The sequence below is a fragment of the Gymnodraco acuticeps genome, unplaced genomic scaffold (genome assembly GCF_902827175.1).
Source record: "Gymnodraco acuticeps unplaced genomic scaffold, fGymAcu1.1, whole genome shotgun sequence".
Taxonomy (NCBI): Eukaryota; Metazoa; Chordata; class Actinopteri; order Perciformes; family Bathydraconidae; genus Gymnodraco; species Gymnodraco acuticeps.
In genome coordinates, this window is record NW_022989819.1 from 1,398,590 (window position 1) to 1,416,510 (window position 17,921).

At 40.8% G+C, this 17,921-nt stretch overlaps 1 protein-coding gene across 1 annotated transcript in view; it reads right to left on the reverse strand.

Annotated features, from left to right (window-relative positions):
- LOC117557272 (glutamate receptor ionotropic, kainate 3) overlaps positions 1 to 17,921 on the reverse strand; it is a 92,173-nt gene extending 74,252 nt beyond the window's left edge. Inside the window, exon 1 of the mRNA XM_034233027.1 lies at positions 17,071 to 17,921. Within this exon, the coding sequence (XP_034088918.1) occupies positions 17,071 to 17,185 (115 nt within the window). The 5' untranslated portion in view covers positions 17,186 to 17,921. The remainder of the gene's footprint in view (positions 1 to 17,070) is intronic.

Sequence of the window (17,921 nt, forward strand, 5' to 3'; positions counted from 1 at the left end):
CGCTCTCGCTCTCTTCTCTCTCTCTCTCTCTCTCTCTCTCTCTCTCTCTCTCTCACTCTCTCTCACTCACACACACACACACACACACACACACACAAACTGCCACATTTCAAATGAATCAACTTTTGTAAATATGTTATGAAGTACATGCATTCAAATATTGTAGGACAGGCATACACATTGCATTTAGGTCCTCGTGGATTCATCTTCTTATTACAGACACATGCATTTCCTAACATTCGGTCTATATGCTGTAAAATGTATTATCTCTTCGATTTACACACGGCATCTATTGCACGTCTGTCCGTCCTGGGAGAGGGATCCCTCTTCTGTAGCTCTCCCTGAGCTTTCTTCCATTGTTACCTTTAAACTGTGGGTTTTCTTTGGAAGTGTTTCCTTGTACGGTGTGATTGGGTATATTCTGTACAAACTCTGAAGTCCACTGAGACAAATTGTGATATTGGGCTATATAAATAAACATTGAGTGATTGAAGCATAATTGTTGGTAGTTACAAGAAGCCCTTGCAGGCTACCCTGTCTTTAATCTCTCTCTCTCTCCCCCCCACCTTACCTGCCTCAGTAATATCAGTACAAAAAACTGTTTGTGTTCTAAAGATTTCATCAGCTGTATCATTATTCAGCTACTTCTAGACGCTGAGTTTAGTGATCCGAACGCACAGCCCTGACAGGCGCTCTGTACGATGCTGATTTCTCAGAGAGAGAATAAGGAATTACATGTCCTCCCAGGCACAGCAGAAAAACAGACACCCAGCCACAGCTTGTCAACAAAATGACATGCCTTGCTTTGAACTGAGGTGAGTGTATCTGTCTCCAGCAATGACAGATTACTACTGTAAGAAGGTGTGAAGCTTTGCAAGGTATTACATAATTTATCTAGCTCAAGAAGAAGGAATGTACTGAGACTGGACATTGGACTTAGAAGTCATGTTTCATCCTGTTTCATCAGGAGTTAAAAAACCTCCTATCATTTTTTGCCACGCTGAAAATATAGTAGATCTGAAGGTACATTCAGTAATGTTTCAAGAATCAGAGCTGGGTATCATATATATTTTCACGACTATAAATTGGTTTAGGCAAAAATGTAAGACATCCAAAATGGTGCCAATCTAATCGCCACCTCTTAACATGCTTTTCATTTTCAGTTTTATCTTTGTTCCTGATTGTTCAGGAATTGCATTTGATCCATAAAAGAAACCAAAAACCACATGGATGATTTTTAGCTGACCAAATGGCATTTTCCCTTTTCCTGCCAACGTACAATTGCTCATCAACAGTCAGACAACATTTCTAGATGAACCAAATGTTCTCTTTGCATCTGCTCTGCTGATGTCTAATGAAGTTGAGTATATGTGAATGGAAGCATCCATGTTAGTGACTGTTTGATTAAAATACAAGCCAGAGGTGACTGGCGTTACTTACAGCAGTTTCTATGAACATATCAGACTTCCAAAATGTTACCAAAGTAAGGACCTCAGTTACAACAGCTTTTATAATATATATTAATTCTGTTCATTTCAATGCATCAGTGGATGTTTTCATGGTGGCAAAGTCAATTTGCATACTGCTCTCATATTGCAATCCATCATGGTGTACGTTGTTCTGGTGACATGTGAATATGCACTGTTCGACATTTAGAAATCGTCCGCATACTGCTGACCTTTCAGGGAATAAACAGAACTTAGAAAAACAAGTACTCATAGCAGCTTTGACGCACTGTCCAATATTTAGAGACCTGTAACAAGCAAGACAAGCACCTACTCCAGGACGATTACAGCCATTCTCTAAAAGGATCAGTGAGTGGAATCAGAAAAGGATGTTTGTTCATTAATCTCCACTTGTTAAAACATGGAATCCAATTTTCAATACCCAATCTTTCTTTGTTGTATTCACCAAAACAGACCAGACCATGCTGAACCCAGTGATTGTGATGTTGCACTGTAAAAACTGCTTTTCAATCGCTTGATTTATTTGTGTATGTGGGAGGTTTCCCTCTTTCCCTTTGGTCAACACATAACTTTAAGTTTACCCTCCGTTTGCTCGACCTTTCAAACTGAATATACAGAGGCTTAGTTGTATCAGCAGTTTTACAAACACACTTAAACATCCAACTATTAACCTCACTGTGCCTGAAACCCCTTAAACATGTGTCTGTCTCTGCATGGGCACAGTATTACTGGCAATACCCTAAGGATGATCCAAAACAGAGGCTGCAGAAGTGATACTGAGTTTGTGCAGCAAGGGTAACACTGTTTCTGTTGTCGAAAGATTGTCATCAGAATGATTTGTCCTCAGATCACAAAGTTGTGCTCAGATGCTTCCACTGCCAATTGAATATCAGCCTCAATGTTAAGATGTGTCACATAAATGGGTATGGATGAAAGGGGCAACTAAAAGCTATGGAATTGACCCTCATGCATCATTGCCGTGACCCTAATATTTCAACTAAAACTATTTTTTTTTAAATGTATAGTCATGTTCGTGCAAAACCACTATCACAAAATGGAGCTTCATTATCTTTCTGTTGCACACTCGGACAGATACAAACAGAGAGTTGGTATAAACCAACATGTCATTTGTAACCTGGTTACAGCACTCTTCAGGGATTCTACAAAGCCAATATTTTCTCTGAGGCTTCCCTTAACCACCGCGAACACCTTGACTCATTTTTTGACTGAACAAATGTGTAATTTTACGACAAGCCACTCATCTGCTACAGCCTTCTACTTCTTATGTAAATGCTTGTGCTGAATATGACGGTGGATTTACTTTTCAATACGTCTCCTTGGCACTGTAAAGTATACCACCCTGTACAAGGCTGACACTGAGTCCTATTTAATTCGAGAGCTGTGACACTATAATCTCTATCAAAGCAACACCAAGGAAAAAGTCATATTTTATGCCTGAAGTCTAGTAAACATTGAGCAGGTGAACTCACTGAAACTGTAATGGTCGGATGAAGCTAAGATTCCATTGTAAATAGAAGATTACACAAAGCCAGAGGAGCAAGAAAAAGCCAGTGCAAAAGTGAGCCATTCAAACCATCCATTTTCTTTTGTCAGGAGGGAACAATAATAAGAAATACGACAAGGAGAAGACAACCACAAACATTAGTGAGTGATTTTAGCCTAAGCTTGACAACAGGAAAAGGCCTATTTGGTGAGTAAAAAGTCTAGACATAATAAACCTTGTGGCTGCAGTCAACACATTTCTGGTTCAAAACAAGATAAAAGCTGGCATGTTGTTAAATGCAATTGCACACATCACAGAGAGTGGGCAAGTTATTCTACAAAATACAGAGCTCTTCTTTTACATTTGGAGTTTTACCCCGTAGGTTCTGTGGGTGCTTGGACATGCGTTATGGCTTCTAGAAGCAACAACATCACAGAGATGTCATTTAATTTGTCTTGGCTGACTGAGAAGCAGCTGCTGAGCTGACTGACTGCGGGTCATCTCAAATATCTGGTGAGTGAAAAGCCTCTCGGTTATGTGCTGACATGTCAGACCTGCTGAGCCTTTCACCAGAGGCAGAAATCATCCCCAATACTGAGACAAGATGGGTGACGTATCATTCTAGGCTTTTGCATAAGAACACGTTAAAAAATTCTAAAGATACCAGGCACCAGGATATCGTTGGACCTTGGACGCCACACCCGGTTCATTCCACAGGCCATAAGACTGTGAAACACCTGCACTTTGGAAAGAACTTCCATAGCATTCATTTGTTTGCAACCTACAAATTATGTTTCTAATATATCATATTCCAATCACTTATATATAGACTTTCCTTGCACGATTCTATTTTATTTGTATTACTTGCACTATTTTAACTGTAAAAGCCTTGAAACCGTGCCTGGTTCCTGGCCCTCCCTGTCCACGTACCACTGTTTGATCAGAAACCGCCTCAACTCCAATGTCAGGTTTGCTGATGACCCAGTAATAAGACTGCATTTCCATCAATGATCAGCAGGCTTACCTAGAAGTATAGAATCAAGATGTCACTTGTTGGGAGTACCTGAAGATACCTAAGGGTCCAAATCATCAAGAATCTGACACGGTCCACACCCAACAGCGTTTTGGAAGGAAAGGCAACATCTCAGATAGCTTAAGAAATTAAACAATTTATCGTGGGTCCTAGACACTTTCTCTTGTGCTGTGAAAGACTTATAAACACGAGGGCGTTACCAAACGGTATGAGAACTGCTCTGCTCAAGACAGTATACCCTAACAGAGAGGGGTTCGCTCGGGCGACCATTTAATCAGATCTCTACTCCCTACTATGCAGGACTTGCACACATTACTGCAGCTACAAAAACCTCTCTAGCCACAAGTCCAAAACAGAGAGGCTCAACTTTTTTCCCTCACATCAATCTCAAAGCCAAAGTGTGTATGTGACAAATAAACATCTGAGGCCTTGAATCAATTCACACTTTGAGTACTAACCCATATTTGGCCAGTAAAGGGTCATTAGACTTGTCAGCCAGTGTCACAGAGGGATCGCAAGTCTTTAAGAAACCTTAAGAAATGCAAGTGACCACTGAGGCTGATGCCAGGACATAAAAATAATTAAGACAGTTCAGGATTTGATGAGTTCCACACCTTGACCCACATAAGCCGTATGAAACGACAGCCGGGGCCTGAACCCTCAGAGTTCTCTGTTCTGACTGCTTTAACTTTCAATCATGTCTTCCAACTAATTGATTATAAATGCCACGTTGGCAATTCTTCTTCAATTGCCTTAGTAAAACCAATTAATTACACTGGGCCCTTTTCAGCTGATGGTGGTGCTGGCACACAGAGGGAAGAAGAAGCAGTTCAGTTCCACCTTGCATCCATACAATTCAATTATGCATTATTATAACCACATTCAGAGTAGCACCAGGAAGAGTTGAATATAACGTGGTGCATTCACTGACGCAAAGAGGACATGACACCACGTCGGACACTTCTGCAGAATGGGGGGCAATTATGAAGCTCGGTGCAATCAAGGGGGTCTCTGACAGGCTGAGGAGGGTCTGATGAGCCAGTGTCAATGCGGAGCTCCAGAACTCCACAGCTAATCAACCACCAAGGAGGGGCTTGAGGGCCGCGATCACTCAAGCCCTCCATCACCATGCTGGGAGGAAGGCAATCACCAGCTCATTTCAATGTGCTGTTATTCCAACCCCCCACCTCTGATTCTGAAATCAAGGTTCAAGGATGACCAGGGAAGCAGAAGGTGGATGGTGGGTGCAATCAAATGTGTGGGGGGGGGAAAGGGGACAAAAGAAAAGAAGAGAAAATTGGTTCAGCAAGCGGTTTATTCAAGCCATTTGATATTTTTAAATAATCATAAATGGATTGGAAACATGGGGGGAACAGATAGAATGATCCCCAATTGCTTTCCAACCAGCAGCTCATAAGATCCCCGGGATTGGGCTTGCAAATTGAAATGTAAGTCTTGTAATACAGTGTGTTGGGGAGACAGAAGGGGTATGGGTCAAGAAAGGTGAGAGAAGGGAGTTCTCATTTACCATGGCAAGGGATTAGCTCAATGAGAATTATGTAAGCATCTTCTGTCTGGTAAGAAAAGAGGAAGTGGATGAAACCCAAACAAAGCTTATCTTTTACCCTCTTAAAAGAACACGACTTCTAATAAATGGTTATTTCGTTTTTCAAGAAAATTATAGAAGTACTGGAATAGGGGGTATTACTTTACGTAGAATGTGAAACGAAAACAAATTAATAAAGAGATATTAGTCTGACAGCGAGGCAGCATGATGGTGCATCGCATCGCGTAATTGGAGGTAAAACCTCCTCCTGTCCTCTGTTTCAAGTTTGACAGTGGCTGGAGAGGCTCGCTACACTAATAGGCTCCACTCAGACAAACACATAGATACACACCGTGCTCATCCTGTCATACTGTCCTCCAATACCGAGACAGAATACTGATAAGGAACATGAGGTATCTGTCTGGGATCGGGCAAACAACCATAAAATACTGGAAATGTAGCCTACAAATCCTCCGTAATGTTCCTTGGCCTCCGAGCAATGATAGAGGTGTGGAAAAAGAGATCATATTTTAAAAGTATCCCCTTTTCTTGTGTGGTTGAATATCAGATTGTTCCCTATTGGTACAAGGGACATACGCATCTACAAATACTTTGACTATTTGGGCTGTTTTATGTATTAAACTTACAGTTTTTTGTTTTTGAGGACTGCATGTAAAATAATTGCTTTCTTTTGGGATAATGTGTATTTTCTTTATGAATTATTGGGTATATATGTCAGAAAAATGGCCAACACATTAATGAGGAACCAGCAACCAAAGTTTTTTATTCATTACATAATACACCATAGTTGTGTATATGATATGGTAATAAACCTTTTGAATCTTTTGCATTTTAAATACAATTTCCTGAAGCCAATTAAAGAAACCGAAAAACAGCATCTTCTCACAACACAGAAGTTGGAATAAGGGGGCATTAAGTATTTTAGCTTGAACATGTATGTGAAATATAAATACAATCTCATGTGACGATACATTTTTTCTCCATTGATAAATGAATTCATCAGCATGCTGTTTCAGCCTTACATATTTTCTATACTTTCGTAATTTCATGTTTTTAAACAATCAAATCAATTCCAGTAGCAAGATGAGTCGTGACAAATATGTATTCAATATATAATATGAAGGACACCGTAGCAATCGACTGTATTTTTACTGAATGAATTACTACAAATATAATAATTTCAGGGCTTTTTATTAAATTGCCTAGATAAGAGATTACTCGTTTTTATGTTGTGTATTTTAGTACTCTACAATAACAATGCTCCTAACCACGTTTGCAGTAATTATGCCTCTGGCAGTCAGCCGATCCATATGTGAACAGTGCAGAGGGAGGCTGAGCAGGACATTAAGTGAGCATTAATTCTGTGATGCCAGCGTGATGCCAATTATTTAAAATGTGGTCAATGTTCTGATGGTTATAAATGTCTCTAAGTACTAATCAGGCTAACAAAAAGCCCCTTGGTGTAAATGAAAAATAAATAAATTGCGTACATTTGATTTAAACAAAAGAATATTTGTACTGTAAGTTTGATTAGAATTGTAATTAGTTTAATATACTGTACTGTAAAAACAAGTCAGTGATATAATGGCTTCGTTATAGTAATACATTTGTGTTTGCCACCATTAGGAGCCTTGCTACCACTTGACATTTGTAATTGACCTTTTAAGACATTTGGAGTAATGCCATTTCCAAACTGTGCAACACTCTAAATGTTCTTAATAGATTTGTAAGTCTAGACATGTTATTGTGGTAAGAGCTCTTTTTTTCCTTCTTATGACTTATACTAAAGGCTCTATTTCACATTCTTTATGACCTAACATTACATTTAAATTATATTACAAGAGATTATTAATAGTTACATTAAAGGTCGGGTAGGTAATTCACTTCAGAAACACTTACATCCAATGAATACATTAAATGCTTTGACAATAAATATATAAAAAAATGTCATCTGTGGAAGCCGTAGCGCTGTAAAAAGCACGACCAATCATCTGAGCCGGGCCTACCTGCCTGTCAGCCTTCCATCTCGTGCACAAATGTATCTCGTGCCCTCATTGGTCATGTGCGCGTTCGTGTGTGTTGGAGGAGGGGCTCTGTAAACTAGTCTGAAGGAAGGGGCAGATTTGTTTCGGATGCGTACTTTCAAATTCCAGCGCACTCGAGCTGGTTTCTCCATTCTTACCTACCCTACCTTTAAGTATGCTACATTTCAAAAATACTGTACGTTGTATTGTTAATGTGTTTGTAAAGACGACTTTATACTGATGTTAATTATTCACGTTATTTCTGCCTAAAATGAGCAAAAAGGACATGCATTGTTTGCTTTAGCAATACAAATAATCAGCTTAATGCACAGCAGATGTCTCATTACATTTGCATATTATTATTGCAGCATTACTTCAATTGATCCTTTTCATCAACCCAGATAATACTTGCTGATTGCAGAGCATTTTGGCTCAGACATATTTCATGGTATTATGTTCCCTCTTGGTGAAAAGTGATTGGGAGCATAGCTTGTAGTTTGCCTGCTTTTATTCAGAAATAAGCTTTCATGGAATTAATTGTCCTTTATTTCTGTGGTAGAATAAAAACACAGCTCGAGGTTAAGAGGCTGAAAAGAGGCTTATGTGAAGTTTGATTTCCCTTTTTTGCTTGTTTAGTCCTGCTAATTTTGAACAGTTTAACAGGGTTAATACTAAGGAGGATAGGAAAAAGGCATATCATCAGATTGAATTTCTGAATGTCTATCAACAAAAAGTAGGTAAAAAGACAAGCCTGACACATTTAAAGGTTGTATAAATCACAAATGTATATTCTTATTTATGGTTTAATTATTATTATCTATTTTAAATTCCCCACTTATGAGAAAAAAATGTATTCATTAAACAAGTTTAAAATGTTTAAATTTAACATGCAAAAAAAAACACATCCAATTGATCAGTAAAAGAACATTTGAAGCTGGAAGTGAAGAAACGGGAGCACTTGGGACTGGAAAACATGATCTAGGAACAAAACAATCAGAAGCCTAATTTTTCATTAACTCTCAGTGATAGAGAATTGATCCGACAGAAAAAACCCTGCTGCTTAGATGATAGACTAATCACACGCTATAATCTCCACAATCACGTTCTACCTCGCAAACTACCTGAGCTGTGGTTACTATGACAGCCATGTCTAATTTTCTCTGGAAGGGTGGAAACCTGCAGGACTTTCATATTACTACTCTGGATTTACATTAGGGACCCCTTATTCATACAAGCGTCACTATTGGATTTACAACAAAATGTACGGCTAGCCTCGAGCTACCCACAGTCTCTTCTTCTCCTCCCTGTCTGATAATCTCTGTCTTGTTCCATATATCTAAATCCGGTCACATGCAGACAAGCTGTCTTCAAATGAGTCACGGGGGAACATTTTGCGGTTAACCACAGTGCTCTCCGGGGACGACCTGGACAGTAGATCGGCAGCCGGTAAAACATTGGCTGAGACAGGAGAGACCATCGTCTTCTGTGCGAGTGCTGAGTAAAATCTTCTGGGTATTGGCTGTGTTAACTAAATTCACATCGGCTTACAACCTCCTGGCTATTCATCAGTGGAGGGGTGAGCACAGGGCCTAGAGAGGTCACCCTCCCAGTCTCATGCACTTTCTGCCGTCACATTTGTTACTGCCGGGATGAAAAGAGACGAGGAGAAGATTTTTAAAAAAAAGGTAGAATGTGGAGGAAATATCTCTGTTTCCTGGCTGATATTTTTGGTGATGGCTATTTATTTGTAGTGGTTTTAGCCTGAAGAGGTTTTGTCTTATCTGTTCCTTCTTTTTCTCTCTGGGGGGAAAATAGAGGGTGAGTCTTTTCCAGCCTCCACAGTTGATTAGTAACTCCTGCTCTACCCCTACGCTTCAGGGATTCTATGCCAGCTCCCCTTATACATCCCTTGTCATGCACACTCACACTTTCTCTCGCTCTCTCTCTCCCGCTCCTTACTAAACACACACTCATGCACATCTCCCTACAGTCATGGAACAGCAATTTGAGGGAATCACACAACCAAGACCTGACATTTATAACAATGAGAGCTTGATTAAAAGGGCAGAATGAAACAGTGTCATCCTCCATTCATTGTCCTTAGCCCAAGTTAAATGGGATTTAAGCCTGTGCATTGCGGCTGATACCTCCACTGTCAATCCCTGATTGCTTTAAAGCAGCGAGAAGAAAATGGTCTTGTTATTGTAATGCAGGTGTGTAACAGTATATAACGGAGGTGTCAGAGGTGACCAAGTTTACACAGAACGTCTGTGAATAGATAAGGACAGCGCTAACGCGGGGAGGGAGAGCAAAGCTAATACTCCTCCAGTGAAGGCCATGGTGTTTGAAAGGCACAGGAATAAAGCTTAGTTTTATCTGGCTTGGGGCAACACACAAAAGGCGCCAGCATTGCAACGTGGCGGGTTTTAAAATTGGGATCAAAAAGTTCAAGCTAATTAACAAGCTAAATAAGAATCCCCTAGCTTCATCTATGTAACCACCCCTCGCTCTCTCTCCCTCCTTCTGTCTCTTCTGCTGCAGTACTTTGCTAGCGCCCAGGTGTGTGTGTGTGTGTGTGTGTGTGTGGTGTGTGTGTGGTGTGTTGTGTGTGTGGTGTGTGTGGTGTGTGTGTGTGTGTGTGTGTGTGTCCAACATTTACAGTGTGTCTGGGAAAGTGAAGACAAATTGCCTCCCTGTGCTGAAATGTAAAAAAACGATCACCAAATTACCTCCAACAAGATGATTTTAAATAACTGTTATATTGCTAGCATGACCCTGAGAGCCAAATGCCCCGTGATCAAGCTTTGTTCAAAAATGTTTTTATGTTAGTCGACTTTTCCTGCAGAGCCAAATGGAAAGGATAAGGGCACATAATAAAGACAAATGGCTAGAGCATGACATTTGATTCATTGCCTTGGTACAGAAACATTCACAAGGAAATAGCCAACATTGACATGCCATGAATTTGAAAACGCTGTCAAATCCAAAAAGCACACGGCCTGCTGTAATGACATTGAGTCCCTGAGGGTCTGCAGGGGGACTCAGGCAGATTGTGGACCAAATCAATCAGGCTGTTGTTTCTGACCGACGTTTCCACATTGAGTTTAAAGGGTTGCTTCACACAAATGACAACATGTTTTATTGTTGTACCTTTCAATATGCATATTATTTTATATTGAAATTGGATTTCAAGATATCCTGTTACAATTGTAGACAAAGTTGTAAGAAATAACTGATTTGTGGTGTCGTTTTTGCTTTAAGTTAAGCTTTGTTTATGTTTGATTATTTTTATTTTCTTGTCTTCCCTTGGACATTTCAATCATTTTTCTAGGGTATCACTAAATACCATGTATTCATACTGATTGTATCACTAGTTTTTATCATCCACCTATGGAACCAAAATCATCTGCATGGCTTTAAAGTGTTACTGGTTAAAAATCACAAACTATGTTTTTTTGGAGGGGTTAAATTCACTGTTCAAGCTCCTGTTCCATCCTCAAACTGTTTACAAAATAAGATATTGCCTGCAAAATATCTATTTCTATATCCATTATCTATATGACAGCAAGGGGGTTTTCGAATGTATTATTCTAAAAAAGATTAAATGTATAGCCATAAGGAACTCCGCACCTTATTTATTTAATCAGAAGCATATGCTTGCAGCCGACCTTTCGCTGCAGAGCACCCACTTCGTCGTACGATATGAAAACACCATCTGCTGTGTTAGCAACGGCTAGGCTTAGCTAGCTGGGGCCCTACTGTGTCACAGGATTATCATACTGGTTGCTAGATCCACCCTATTAGCCTCGAGTGGTTGGGATTATTGGATGATCATTATTATGTGTGACTGAACAAGGAGCAAAGTACCTACACTTCCTTGACACAGTTAAGTCTTGTTAGTATTTGTGATCAGACACATTATGAGCTCATTCCAGAGCATTATTGCACCTTGTCCAAGACGTGAAAACACTGTTTATTTAATACACGTTGAATTGTATTCACACGGTTGCGTTTGAAAAAACATGTTGATTGGCTTTACAGACGTAAAAACAGGCTCTGTGCTACAGAAATGAGAGACTATAGCACGGCTGGAGCCCATATTTGCGTCTAAACAGGATCATAGGCAAGTACCGAAGACAACACGTTCAGAAAAGGACCCTCTGCTCAACAAAACGAACATCTGCCGTTTCTCATCAGCGAGATTGAAGCTAATGACGAGCCGCGAGTCTGCTGACAGAGAGAATGGAATTGGATTGTGTACAAGAGGTCCAGCGAGACCAGACATATGTTTGGAAAATGTTGTGGATGGAGTATAGCTTCAAAGTGTGTGTGTGTGTGTGTGTGTGTGTGTGTGTGTGTGTGATGTGTGTGGGTTTGTGGTGTGTGTGTGTGTGTGTGTGTGTGTGTGTGTGTGTGTGTGTGTGTGTGTGTGTGTGTGTGTGTGGTGTTGTGTGTGTGTGTGTGTGTGTGTGTTACAGATGCCCGAAAACCAGGAGAGGCAGAAAATAGGCCCCTGCTTTGTCTTCTACAGTTCATTTATCCATCGATGTTTACACAAGTGGATGAAGAGGAGTGTGTAAGCGCAGGTAAAACAACGGTTGTGTTCTTCCCCCTTCAATTTCTGCTTTCGCTAACAGATAATGGAATTACACTTCAAAGACGTTTCTCCCTGTATTCAATTCTTCTGTGACCTCTACCAGCCTTTGTTCATATTCACAACGACAACTCCCCAGCCCCAAGCCTCCACCAGCAGGCTTCTCCCTCTGTCTGGGGAGAGATTACATTTAGATGAAAATGAAATATTCATTACGAAGCTCAGCAACTGATGGCCATCTTAATTTGATACAACTTTTGATACAACAACTCTTCATTGTTATTTTTTATCACCAAAAACTGCTTTTCTTTAATGTCCTCCTCTTCCCTCGCTTTGCAAAAAGAAACATCCTCCTGTGGGTGATTCTCAACACAAGCAGCCCTTTGGGTCTGTTAAAAGTAGAATTGCAAAGTACCATTACAGCTTTTCGCGCTCTCTTGAAATATGTCTGAGTCATTTCAGATGAGACATGTGCGCAGACCCGGCGAGGAGGATCTCAGAGAGCAGACGAGTGGAGAGTGTAGCTTGCTGGTGGAGTTAATCACATGAAAACTTCCCAGTCTCTCTGCTGCTGCTGCTGCTGCTGGTGGTGCGGGGATAAAGACAAGCCTCTGAAGTGGCTCTGTGTTTGCAGACTTCAACCCAAGTGGTGACCACAAACCCCGATTCATCCCACTGAAGCTTATGAGTGGTCACACTGCATACTGTAGGGCTGCACGATTTTAGGAACAAATCTAATTGCGATTTTTCTGACAAATATTGCGATTACGATTCGATTTGCGATATTTGTTTTTAAGCGACCCAACGGAAGTTTATTGTAAAATGCGGCCATATCTCCGGCTAGGAAGGTCGCATCAACGTGCTCCCGTCTCTCGCACCCCCGCATCCCGAGCTACAAGTGAAAGAACTAAACTTACATGACACTTCCGTTGGGTTGCTTTAAAGTCAAGCTTCAGTTTCAGACTCACCCTGTAATAGAAACATGTGATGGAGCATCACTAACCTGACTCAGATGGTTAGTTTCACCAAACCATCTAAAGCTCCATTGGAAGCCATTTGGAAAGGGCCAGGCACTTTCAAAAATACTTGGTAGGTGACTGGATCAATCTGTCTATCACCTTCTATCATGGGCCACTTCTGATTGGTTAACAATGGCTGGTACATGTGGAGCACAGCACTTCTGATTGGTGTGGATGACTGACACACAAGAAGAACAACATTTTTTTTTGTAAAAACAAAAAAAATGTTTAAAAAAATCAAAGGCTTTGCGATTTGATAATCGCATCATTTCAAATCGCGATTTCGATTTAAAATCGATTAATCGTTCAGCCCTAGCATACAGCTTCAAGTGCTGCACATTTGTCAGCTTACATTTAAATGTTCAGGCTGTTTCGCACACAATAATGAAGTCTGCAGTCATGGCTGCCCAAAGCATTTTAGGGAGGCTAAATGTATAATGCATGCGACCAGGTGTTGAAGGGGCACAGCGAGTAGCTAAGGAAATTAAATCAACATGAAATCATGGGGGAGATTGATTAACTGGCACTGATTAAGTGCTTTAAGTATTAGGTAGATAAAGTAATTGATTATATAATAAATCTCTGTCAGGCAGTGAATAACCTCACTGAGAGAGAGAAGAGAAAACAAATGAGGGATTTGTTTCTTCCATCCATAGATGAGAGAAACAATGTTTAATAATCTGCCATTATTGTGTGCTTTAATAAAAGGGATATTATATGCAGTACATGCACCCTATGAATACATTTTCACCTGATTTAAAAAGTGGGCAATCCCTATCTGATGTAGGAGAAAGTTATACATGTATGGAAATGAATTACATTACATTGCATTTAGCTGACACTTTTATCCAAAGCGACTTACAATAAGTGCGTTCGACCAACAAAATACAAACTTGAAGAAAACAGAATCATATAAGTGCATCAGGTTTCATAGAGCCAAAACATTTCAAGTGCTACTCAACTGGCTTTAGATAAGCCAGCCCTTTATTAGTATATAAGTGCTTTGTTAATAGTTCTATCGCTCGAAGTGGAGTCGAAAGAGATGAGTTTTCAGTCTGCGTCAGAAGGTGTGTAAGCTATCTGCTGTCCTGATGTCAATGGGGAGCTCATTCCACCATTTTGGAGCCAGGGAACTTGGGTCCCCCTCGCAGTGAGGGTGCAGCGAGCTGAATGATTTGTGCAGAAGAAATGTCACTCCCTAGGATTACAGAACAAGGCACAAAAAGCAACATTTAAGTAATTTCCATACTGCATCCTATTCCATGTTGGCAAACATACGCATTATCTGCAGACACATGCTTCTTCTATCTGAAATAAAAGATCCTCCTCCAGCACTTTCAGCTTTAATGTAACAACATGCATTATCTACTGAAATGCCTCCTAGATGAGATGAGAGGTTGCAAAACATGTCAGGAGCAGAAAAAAATTACCAAAGGCAGGTGGAGAGAAACTGGCGAGTAGCACAGCGTGTAAGTGGACAAATGCAGAAGGAGCAGTCTTTTATTCCCTCCAACAAATAGAAGCTGCAGAACAAGATGGAGCGACCATCTGGCCGCAACTTAGAGCAGTGCACTGTTAAAGCACTAAAATCAATGGCAACAACTCTACCTTGGATGCCCACCATTACCCAGATGGTGTACTTGGAGAAGTGCACAGGCCACCTAACCAAGAGCAGACACGGCACAGACAGAGCGCTGAAATACCACCGCCCACCTTGAGGATTTAGACTGTTGTTTGTGTTAGTAACCAGTGCTGAGGAGCGGCGTTGGCCACCATGCTCTGACTATAAGAGAGCCCTCTGTTGGTTTTTAGCAGGGTGGTTGTGACACAGAGGAGCGCACACACACTTGCACACCAAGTATCAAATAACAAAAAAGAGAGAGGACAAAAAGGTCCACTACACACACTCGAAAATGCGCTCATCCCTGCAAGAATCGACAGACTGTGAATACTGACGACCTCTCACTGAAAATACTATGGCTGCATACACACACGTGTTTATATGTTATGCACACCCTCAAGTTACATTTTGTAAAGCCAGTTTTTTTTTAAAAATTAGATATTTGTTGTTATTTTACAGATGCCTATTTTTTTTTGTAAATTAGATACACACATGGCCGTTGTTCATAAACACTCGACTTCAAAAAATCACATGAAGCAAAGAGCCTTTTGATTGTTCTTCTTTTTTTGACAATGAGGCAAATTCAGCAACCCTCTCTTGCATGTCCCTGTTCTCGGCTTGTCAAAATACAATCTTGGGAACACACACAATGAAAACTGTTCCTGCAACGCAACCAATGATAGGTTCTATAAAAAGCAGTAGTGCGACTGGAGCACATTTCAAGGTAAATTTGTCTCAGCACTTTGACATTTTTAAAAACAATGCCTGTCAAGTCTATTTCAGGTCTTCATTTGAGATGCTGCCACAGTACAGGAGAAAGAAATAAGGGAATAACATGTGTCCCTTTGACCAAACAGTGAACATCAGTAGAACGAGAGCTTTAAGGATTTATGTGATTTCTAAGACATCACCAAAGTCCATACACAGCGATGTCAGGGGAGTCATGGCTCTTCAGAGTGCAGCAGTCAATCACAGCGACACTCAGGTATAGCACTAAACATTGTTTTACAGTCTTACACGTTATTCTGCTTTTGAATCTCTCTTTTTAGGATGTCTAAAAATGTGACAGCATTCACTCCGGGTTTAAGAGCTGTCAAATGTTGCTATAATTCATCCTGTTGAAGTCTGAAACTTAAATCTGAAAGAATGTAGCTCAATGACCAGATTGACAGGAATTTCATTACAACATTTGAGTGGCACATTGGTCATTTGCAGACATGCCATACCAGAGACACCTGGTTTGGAAATGCCATTAGAGAACTGAAATATAGAATATGCAATTTACTAACATTCATCCACTTTTCCCAGCGTTTATACCTCAAAGATATAAAGCTCCATGCTATTAAGATGCTCTCGCTCCCTGCCTGTACCCGGCTGTTGTAGTTGTATGTTAATGTGGGCCAATGCCATTTTGAGTAATTGTCCTGCATGGCACTCTGCCAAATGTCAAACGATTTGCCTTGTGACAAAAAACGTATTGATCTTCATTCTGCTCCTGTCTCTTGGCGGCATACAATGTTTCATTGCATCGCCAGCTTCCAAATGACAATTCTCACATTGTTCCTCAGTGAGTGATTGGAAAACGCCAGCACAGACCCTGCTGCTTCTTTTTTATGTCTCACATGTGTGGAAGATCAGGAGGAGGATTTGACAGTGCAATGTTTTTGTCCTATAGTGTGTGCATTTTGTTTAGTAGTTAGGCTACACTAAGATTAGATCTTATATCTCATAATGAATCATTTCTCACATTGTTTGAAACTTTTACATGTAGGCCTACTTCTTAATTTGATAATGTATATTTTACTTGAATAGACTTGTCCTTAAATGTTAAAACTCACTCCCAGAAGGCATGGCAATGAGCCTGAATTTAGCTGGTGACTCAACATGCTGGTTGCAGAAAATGGAACAGACAAAGCAGAGTGCATAGAGGTCACACTAACCCATAATATTTCATCGCATGGTTTCTGAGTAGAGAAAACATCATCAATGTTACAGTCGATCGTTTGCAATAATGCACTGCTCTCTTGTTGCTTACTGCTGCCCCTCATTTGAGTAAAATGAAGATCCACACACGACCCGAGTGAGGCGAACGGTAACTGGAAGAGACTGCCCATTTACTCCAAAAACTACCCGCTGCTGCTGCGGACGCACGGCTGAGGAGCCGCACTGAAATACGCGGAATAAGGAGCAACTTTCAATGTTATAATGCCAACGTGTGCAAATGTAAATGTGAATAACTTACCTATTCGAATAACATGAGGCATCCCGTTAGAGTAGTGAATCCAAAAGAGACATGCAATCAGCAATGTCCAGTATTCCCAAATCGCACTCCGGGGAGACAGCCAAGTATTTCGCATGGTTGTAAAGTCGCGGGATCCACTTTTTAAAATTCCAAAGACGACTCAGAATTGCTCATCAAAAATGAATTCGACGGAGCATATATGGATTTTGATGTCTGCGACAAATTTACGCTCATTGTACTTGGTGCAACATTCTCTCAGGTTTTTTCTTTCTGTTACTCACAACTCTGAGAGCGGCTCGGTGAGGATGAAGCCCCCAGTCCTTTACAGGCGGATCAGTATTAAACCTGCGAACACAGGCTGCTACAATTAGCCTGCAGGAGTCTCTGTATCCCCACCTACCGCCGATGCTATCTGTCTACTGGCAAGTAGCACCGCAACAGCCGAGCCGGACTCCCGCACCGCTGTGGAGGAGGAGAATAACTGCGCCTGCGGAACTTTGCTTCTGTCGCCGAAAGGCAAACAGAGAAAAGCGTCACACGATGAGTGCTGAGGAAAATGAACAAACCTCAGACATTCAAAACCTGCTTACTGCTTATCACTCCAGTCCCGCAATCCAGTCATGAAAAGTGTTCATTTACCACAGAGGTACTTTGTGAAGGTGGAAAAGCCGCTCCGCGACACCCTGTCCAGTTGCGCACGGCGATGGCACAAGGCTTGTTATTGAAGAACGTCCAAATGTGCTCAAAAGGCTCTTTGTTAAACAGTGTTCATTTAAAAAAAATCTTCCAGTTTGTGCTGGATGGAAAAGCAGTGCAGGAGCCGTGCATCTGCGTGTGTCTGACGATCCTCC